General features: G+C 46.9%; 2 protein-coding genes across 3 annotated transcripts; one reads left to right on the plus strand and one right to left on the minus strand.

Moving 5' to 3' along the window:
• Positions 1-289: 289 nt before the first annotated feature.
• Positions 290-1094, plus strand: LOC149367438 (uncharacterized). The gene is made up of 2 exons (XM_089555551.1): positions 290-713; positions 806-1094. The coding sequence occupies exons 1-2, from the start codon at positions 427-429 to the stop codon at positions 1077-1079; spliced, it is 561 nt and encodes a 186-aa protein (XP_089411677.1). The 5' UTR covers positions 290-426; the 3' UTR covers positions 1080-1094.
• A 5005-nt stretch (positions 1095-6099) lies between these two features.
• Positions 6100-7862, minus strand: LOC149367439 (uncharacterized). Of its 2 annotated transcripts, XM_089555596.1 has the most exons (3): positions 7366-7854; positions 7104-7311; positions 6100-6998 (listed from the first exon to the last, which is right to left on the minus strand). In XM_089555596.1, exons 1-3 carry the CDS (start codon positions 7837-7839, stop codon positions 6604-6606), a joined length of 1077 nt encoding a protein of 358 aa, XP_089411722.1. In that variant the 5' UTR covers positions 7840-7854; the 3' UTR covers positions 6100-6603. The 2 variants fall into 2 exon arrangements, with proteins under 2 accessions (XP_089411722.1, XP_089411716.1); XM_089555590.1 differs by having other exon boundaries at positions 7104-7862.
• Positions 7863-8361: the final 499 nt, after the last annotated feature.

Here is an 8361-nt window from a genome sequence, read left to right on the forward strand (position 1 = left end):
CTACCACTTTTGTTAAAGACTACGAGCGGGCTGATGACATTTCTGTTTTAGCTCATCTGGAATCTTGTTACCCAGCATTTGAGGCATTGAACGATGTATGTGAAATGTGGTCCTATTTTAAAAAAAGTGTTCACTTGTGCGAAAAGCAGTACATTCCTGTGAGAAGGAAACGCGTCAACCGAGAATATCCGTGTATTACGCGAGACATTAGACAGTTTTAGCAGAGCGTATTTGCGCCTCCGCTCCGGTAAGCCGGCTAGCGGGAGCGCTACTGCGCATGCGCCGAACCGTCAGACGGGAGCGCGTGAGCGGACCGGCACTTCCGTTCCGCTCGCGCGCAGTCCCAGCGGAGCGCGGAACGGCGCGACGAGCGAGGCTCACGCAAGGCATTCTGGTCTCGCGCGCGCGGAGTCGGCAGCGTTCAACATGGCAGCCGCCTGTTCTGCAGCTGACAGCGAATGTGCCTCGGCCTCCGCGAAAAGCATTGGCGTATGCAACCGCAAACCTAGAAAAAGGTTTCGCATAGACGAGGACCTATGCCTTTTGCGCGAGGTAGCCGCAGCAAATCCTTTTAGCAACCCCCGCGTTTGGGACGAAGTGCGCCGAAACGTGGCCGATGCAGCGGGGCGCGATCTCACCCTCCGCGCAGTGCGCGACAGGCTGGACCTGTTGCTCGGGTATTTTCGCCAGCAGGACAAAGCGAACCTACGCAAGTAAGTGCTTATGTACCTATTTTGTTTTGCGCTGTGTCTGTGACATATACGTTGCATGCCTTATCACACAATCGAACCTGCGCTCTCCTCAGATCCGGAACAGAGGAACAATATAGCGAGCTGGATCAGCTTCTGCAAGAAGTATCTGATATGGCTCACGAATTCGGGTATACGCCGAGGACAGTGCCGAGGAAAGGGAACGCGACGGCACCGTGCAAAAGGACGCTGGCGGCGCCGTTTTCGGCTGCTGCTCAAGTGCGTGCCGCGCAGAACATGAGGGACGTTGCTGTGCTGCCGATGGACACGGGCGGAGACCAGGCCGACGATGGAGACATGAGCGGCAAGTTTTCTAATCATGCTTTCTAATAATCCAGTACAGATCCCTTCAAGTCGCGAAGGCAGAGTGTATGTTGAACTCAGCAATTGCCCTGTGTCGAACAGCACGGGGTTGACGTTTCTAAAACTAGGTATAAAAATACTTCTGCCACGGGTACTGAGAGAAAAAAACATTCACAAACAAGCCGCCCAGTGTTTACCGCGGGGTGTGTAAATGCATAGACTTCCATGGCTCTCTGTTGTTATACAATAGCGCCGCACGATAAGTCTGTGGGTTTGTAAACACTGCTAATCTTGCTCTATTTTCTGGCATTTGCAGTAATATGTCATTCTTCCACACCATACATTGATGTCCAAGTAGTGCAGTTAACACGGCCTGTCAGCCCCACAGAGCACAGCAAGATGCAGTAGAAAAGAAAACTGATGTTAAAGAAAACTGATGTTTTGTATTGTGTCAGTCCACTGTTGTTTTTCTTTTTCCACACTGATGTGGTCATGCCAGCAACAAAATGCACACTAGGAGGATTGGCATCATTTACTTGTATTCAGAAGTGGTGTGGGAAAAAGTTAATCATAGCAGTGGCATTTCTCTACTGCTGCTTCCTTTGCAGACTGTGGCGGGTCAGCAGCCTCCCGGATACTGATGTCGCTATGCCACCCTGAGGAGGAGGAGGCCCCGCTGTCCCCACAGAGCCCACGCTCCTCTGTCCGCACAGAACAAGTCATCCATGACTCGGCGAGTGATGATGCTGCTGCAATGGCGCACCAGCCAGAAGCACAGCCTCGGCAAAGGCGAAAGAGGCAGCGAGCTCAAAACATGCCCAAAGGTGAAACTAACACAGTACTGCACGCAACCTAAAGCATTTATTGGGTGGTGCTTTTGCATGGAACACTGAGTAGAGCTTGAGCACATTATTGCATTCAGTTACTTTGTTGTGCATCACAGCAGACGGGCTTGCAGGCAGATTGCGGACGTTGTGCCTGCGTGCATGCTGAAAATTTTTTAGGCTTGGGCAAGTTGGTGTTAAATTTGTTTTAAGTAGGCAGAGTCTGAGTAACAGGGCACAGAGGGCTATGTTGACAGAAACATGGCGATAGTTAGCTCAAGTCAGGAATATTTGTCATTCATTCAAGGATGTCAGACTGAGTTCTGGTCATGACCAGTGCATTTTGGAGGTAAAAATAAATGTGGCGGTGGATGTTAAAGTACCCTGAGTGGCCTAAATAACCTAGAGCCCTCCACTCGAGTCTCTAATAGGATGCATGCAGCTTCTCGTCAACCACCAAATATAACGTCCACTTGTACTGACGAGGGTTGACACTCAAAAGGGCTCACTCTCTCATGTTCCTCACATGTGCAATTAAAGTGGTATGCGTGCACTCATGAGGTAGCTGCCCACCGGTGAACATGGCACCGTTCCCTGCTGAAATGTGAATTACACAAACACAATAAAACAAAGAGGAAAATTATGACAACGGCAAAGCAACATGAACTCGTATGTAGTTATTGAATGCGTAGGTATTTTGAGGTGTAGATAAAAGCATGCAGTTAGTAAAGGTCACTGCTTTGTTCATCATACCTTTTCTCTGGTTGGTGCATTTTTAACTGCGTATCCATAATTTACTCATGCTTCTGTAAAATTTACTTTGAAGCACTGCAGTGTTTGCACTATCGTTTAATGGAGTGCTTGGGTCTCTATGCTGCCATGACGGGGTGGTTTGTGTGTTTTGAGAGTGGCAAGTGCACTCTTATGGGGAATTGTAACTTCGGACTGTAGGGCACTTTCTAAAGGTATATTGAAGTGAGGGAGAAGGAGTTGATGGATCATGTGTGCACCAATTTTCTTTTTAAATTGGAAGCTTTTGCAGAAAGTGCTCAACTGACATCATAGCAGTGTTATCCATTATGTAAAACTCTCTACACCTTTTACATGACCAGCAGGTTTGTAATTGGAATACAGGGTCTTTTTTCAGGTACGACATCCACACCTTGACAGGCGAATGCCAAACTTGAAATTGGTTTATTTTTATCTCGCAGCATACACTGTACAAGAGGAGATTAAAAAAAAAAGCTGTCATTTGCACCTTGGACCCTTTGCACCCACTGGGAACATGGCATACACAAGGTTACAATAACATGAAACAAGTTCTGTACACTGTTGAACATGTAATGGTACACAGATGCACTCCAGTTAACAGCACCAACTTCACGATACAAATACAGCTTCACAACTTGCAACATGAGGCTTCGTATCTCTGACCTTACTGTAGCAAACAATTTCACACAACTGGACCTGACAACCTGGTCCACAAGCCATTTGCACAACATTGCAATAGTTATCACATGCCATCACTCAGCTCCACATATATTTTCACTTTGTTTCATGTGTGCTTGCTTCCAAACGGGAATAAAACCTTTGGGAATGCAGGGGACAGCCTATGTCAGCTGTGTCCAGATCAAAGGGGGTAGCTTTTGAGCTGTGCAAGGCTCCTGCTATTGCCAGGCAGGGTTAGCACGCTTCTCACCCTTGCTCCTAACGCTCTAGTTCTTCTGAAATGTTTCTTCACTGCTCAAAAGGCACCACTGAAAATGTATACTGCTCTAGGGTGAACTCTGTCGGCCGGATTGACAAATGCTGCATGCTTACTTCTTTACACAGAATCAAGCCATTTTTACCCTGTTCGTATGCAGCAGTTTGAAGCGTAACAAATGTAGTGTGCTCTGAATGCAACATCTGCTCTATGAGTATATTTAAAACATAACTGACTGGTGCAATAGTTTAGTACCATTTTCACTCCAAGGGACACTAAAAATGTTTCTTTGTTTTTCTCATAGGGATACAAGGACTGCAGAGCATGGGCCTAGAGCTCCTGGCCCGAAGGGAAGAATACGAATTTCTTCTAAAAAAGGAAAACCTTGCCCTAGCAAATCGCCAGCTGCGACTAGACGAAAAAAAACTAGCACTCGAAGAAAGAAAAGTACGCATCGAGGAGGAGAAGCATCTACTACAAATTAATTCTTACAAAGATCAGCATGATCAGCTGTTGGAGCGGATGCAGCGCATTGAGAGTTTATTGCAAGAGCGGAGTAGAACAGGCAGGGACAACGAAGGATGAAATATTGTAGTTGGTGCATAATGTATTGTGCTGCCAGAAATAATGGCTGTGTTGTCATGCGTACCTAAAATCTGGGGCTTTGGTATCCAGAAGGGTAAAGAATGCATTTTACCTTCATCATCATCATCAGCCTGACTACACCTACTGCAGGGCAAAGGCCTCTCCCATGTCTCTCCAATTAACCCTGTCCTTTGCTAGTTGCCGCCACTGTATCCCCGCAAACTTCTTAATCTCACCCGCCCACCTAACTTTCTGCCGTCCCCTGCTACGTTTGCTTTCTCTTGGAATCCACTCCGTTACCCTTAAGGACCAGCGGTTATCTTGCCTTCGCATTACATGCCCTGCCCAAGCCCACTTCTTCCTCTTGATTTCAACTAGGATGTCATTAACCCGCGTTTGTTCCCTCACCCACTCCGCCCTCTTCCGATCTCTTAACGTTACACCTATCATTTTCCTTTGCATAGCTCGCTGCGTTGTTCTTAACTTAAGCTGAACCCTCTTTGTTAGCCTCCACGTTTCTGCCCCATAGGTGAGTACCGGTAGGATACAGGTGTTGTATACTTTTCTCTTCAGGGATATTGGTAAGCTACCATTCATGATCTGAGAGCACCTGCCATATGCGCTCCACCCCATTCTTATTCTAGTTATTTCCCTCTCATGATCCGGATCTGCGGTCACTACCTGCCCTAAGTGGACATATTCTCTTACTACTTCCAGCACCTCGCTACCAATTGCGAACTGCTGTTCCCTTGCTAGGCTGTTGAACATTACTTAGGTTTTCTGCATGTTAATTCTTAGCCCCACCGTTCTGCTCTGCCTGTCTAACTGATTGATCATGCTTTGCAGTTCTTGTCCTGAGTGGCTTAGCAAGGCAATGTCAGCAGCGAATCGCAAATTACTCAGGTATTCTCCATTAACTCCTATCCCCAACTGTTCCCATTCCAGCCCCCGGAATACCTCCTGTAAGCAGGCAGTGAACAGCATTGGCGAGATCGTGTCTCCCTGCCTGACACCTTTCCGTATTGGAATTTTATTGCTGACTTTATGGAGAACTATAGTAGCTGTGCAATCGTTATACATATCTTCCAATATTTTCACATAACACTCTTCCACACCCTGATTCCGCAATGCCTGCATGACAGCTGAGGTTTCCACTGAGTCAAATGCTTTCTCGTAATCGATGAAGGCTATGTATAGGGGTTGGTTATATTCTTCGCATTTCTCTATCACCTGATTGATAGTGTGAATGTGGTCTATTATCGAGTATCCTTTACGAAAGCCTGCTTGATCATTTGGTTGACTGAAGTACAAGGTTGTCCTGACTCTGTTAGCGATTGCCTTAGTAAATGCCTTGTAGGCAACGGACAATAAGCTGATCGGTCTGTAATTCTTCAAGTCCGTGACGTCTCCTTTCTTATAATTAAGATAATGTTAGCGTTCTTCCAAGCTTCTGGTACTCTCAAGGTCATAAGGCATTGCGTATACAGGGTGGCTAGTTTTTGTAGCACAATCTTGCCTCCGTCCTTCAACAAATCTGCTGTTACCTGATGCTCACCAGCTGCTTTCCCTCTTTGCATTGCTCGTAAGGCTTTCTTTACTTCCTCCTTCGTTACTGGCGGGATGTCCCATTGCTGTGCTCGACTGCCTTCCTCAGTAACTTGGTGATTAGATTCGCTACTGTATAGATTTGTGTAGAACTCTTCGGCTAATTCTACCCATGCCCAGTTTTCTCGTCACTGATTTCAGGCTACCTCCGTTCCTTAGAGCATGCTCGATTTTCTCCATGTTAAACTTTCTTATGTGGGCTACCTTGTGCTTATTTATTAACTTCGATAGCTCTGCTCGTTCTATCCTGTCTGTGGAGTTAGACGCCCTCATGCTTTGGCGTTTCTTAATCAGATCTTTAGTCTCCTGAGTCGTTCGGTTGCGCAAATACGTTTTTATTATGCGCAGAGCACTAAAGAGCGTTCCCCGGAAGCAACAGACGCTGGTATGCAAAACAGAAGCTGAACATACTTCACGACCTGAACCATCAACTCGCACATGTTTTGCGATTGCTTTTGTAGAATCTCTAAAATGCCCGGAGTTGTGGTAGAATAAGCGCCATTTAGAAGTGTTCGTCTGCAAAAGCTGATCGTAACCTCTAAAAATAGCCTTGCTGCTTTCGGTCACTGAACCTGGTGTCTGCAAGAGCTTCTTGAGGGTTTCTTGAACTCTGGCGTAATTCTCAACGAATCTTTCTATCGACTTGAATATAACGGTCCATCGCGTCGGGCCAGCTCCCTGCTTCTGCTGCTGCTGAAAATTCCAGTCACTCCTGAGGAAGGGACGGAGTTGGGGCCAGAATCTTGGATTGAAAATAAACGGTTTTCTACATGCATTGTTCTGAATGTTTGAGGTCTTCGTGCTATGACCTTATGTGCTCTCCATGCAGCCATTAATGACGCTGTTGAGTGAGATATGCTTCTAAGCTTGGTGGCTCGAGGCCAAAGTACTGGGATACTTGAGAGCCATAGACACATGTGTGGCAATTTGCAAGAAGTGCACTGACCCTGTACATGCGAGGCAAGTTCTGCCGCTGGAGCTTCTGATTTTTCCTGAAATCAAGAAATGCAAACAACCCTGCGATCTTCCCAAAGCCCCACTCAACAGCTTGCCTTACTTTGCTCATTTCCCTATTAAATGATTCCTGCCGTGCTGTTATCCTGCTTCCACCATAGGGCTTTAACAACAGTGGCCTCAATGGGTAAGCCGGGTCCCCATACAAGCAGTAGCTGTGCCCTTGGACAAGCTTTTCCAGTTTTTCGTATGTCTTGCTTTTCCGCAGGATACCTGAAAGACATGTAAATAAGTAAACGGGTTAACTCGCTGTTTCCTTCCTCTACAAAAGTTAGTTGTGCTCAAGCCACGCCAGAAAAAGCTGAACAAGGAACTCACCAGCGTCGTGCCGGCTACCGAAGAATGGCCCGCTGAGCTGGCATATGATGCCGTTCGGACACATGATCGACTGGTATTTCACAGCGTGTATGCGTTTGTGCCCAGAGAAGAAAAGCTTTTGGCTAGTTGATGGCCTGCTGATAGCTCGGGCGGTTCCGTCTATGAACCCCCAACAGTTGTGGAGGGGAGCCCCTTTGAAATGCACAGCCTGCAAAGTAAATGTCTGTAATGGTGGTTTAAGAAATTCGAATGAATTCCTTACCTGGGAGAACGCTTCAATTGTAGGCAAATCAAGCCAGCTGTGATTGTTCACGTCTTTTAGGAGGTGAACGAAGTTGTCCTCTATGTGCGAGAGCACAGTGCTTGTCACCGACGAAATCACTGAATAGTGCCGGCCGAAAAGTTGCTCTAATTCGCAGAGCCTGTTCGGGTACGACAGGCGACGCAAAGTGATGCACAGGGCTTCATCTCCGGGGACGATCACTCTTTGCGGCGTCGCGATGACGTCAGGGACAAGCAGAGCACTTTTCAATCTTCTAATGTCAGCTTTTTCGAAGCGAAAGTACGATCGGAAAAGTCCATTTTCCATAGCGTCGATATTCAGATATCCGGACGCCGAAAGCGGATCTCGCCGAGTAACAGAAAACACTTCCATTACCAAAAGGTCTTCAATATCGTGCCAGGTGAGCTGACTCAACAAGAGTGGGTCTTGCAGCACACTCCTCATTTGTGTCATGACGCCGGCTCGTAAGCAATGCACTAGCTAGCAGCACAAGACAAAAGCTGCACGTATCGCGCACAAGACAGAGGAACGAACACGAGGCTCGCCTCATCACGACTACTTTCTGACCTGGCGTTGGCTCGCAACTGTGCTCGATAACAGAAATAAAAAACGACTGCTCAAAAACAACATATGCATTTCACCTTACATCTTATCTACATCTTATAAAATGTTTACGTGCAAAAATGTCTTTATACTGCGACGGAAAATGAAGCTATTCATTTTTTCCTGTTGCCTAGTTTCACATTTCAACACCAGAGGCTCTTTGTGCAGTTCGCCTCGTTCCCGCTCAGCTAAAAAGAAATTTTATGGCCAACGCTCCGGTTAGGGTGAGCGGGAACCGTGAGCGGAGCGGAGGCGCAATTACGCTCTGCTAAAACTGTCTATTATCCAACTGAAAAGAACGATTAAGCGTCGTCGCAAGCGCTGCCTATCAGGCGATATTGTGCGCCTTGTCAGTACGCTCAAAGATAAAAT

The sequence above is a fragment of the Amblyomma mixtum genome, chromosome 1 (genome assembly GCF_055824585.1).
Source record: "Amblyomma mixtum isolate Tamu chromosome 1, ASM5582458v1, whole genome shotgun sequence".
In the NCBI taxonomy this organism is placed as follows: domain Eukaryota; kingdom Metazoa; phylum Arthropoda; class Arachnida; order Ixodida; family Ixodidae; genus Amblyomma; species Amblyomma mixtum.

Excerpts from the sequence above, each read along its gene's own strand:
- LOC149367438 (XM_089555551.1), top strand. The coding sequence starts at position 427 with ATGGCAGCCGCCTGTTCTGCAGCTGACAGCGAATGTGCCTCGGCCTCC. Across the intron at positions 714-805 it reads GACAAAGCGAACCTACGCAA|ATCCGGAACAGAGGAACAAT; the intron begins GTAAGTGCTTAT and ends CGCTCTCCTCAG.
- LOC149367439 (XM_089555590.1), bottom strand. The coding sequence starts at position 7,839 with ATGACACAAATGAGGAGTGTGCTGCAAGACCCACTCTTGTTGAGTCAG. Across the intron at positions 6,999-7,103 it reads CGGTAGCCGGCACGACGCTG|GTATCCTGCGGAAAAGCAAG; the intron begins GTGAGTTCCTTG and ends CATGTCTTTCAG.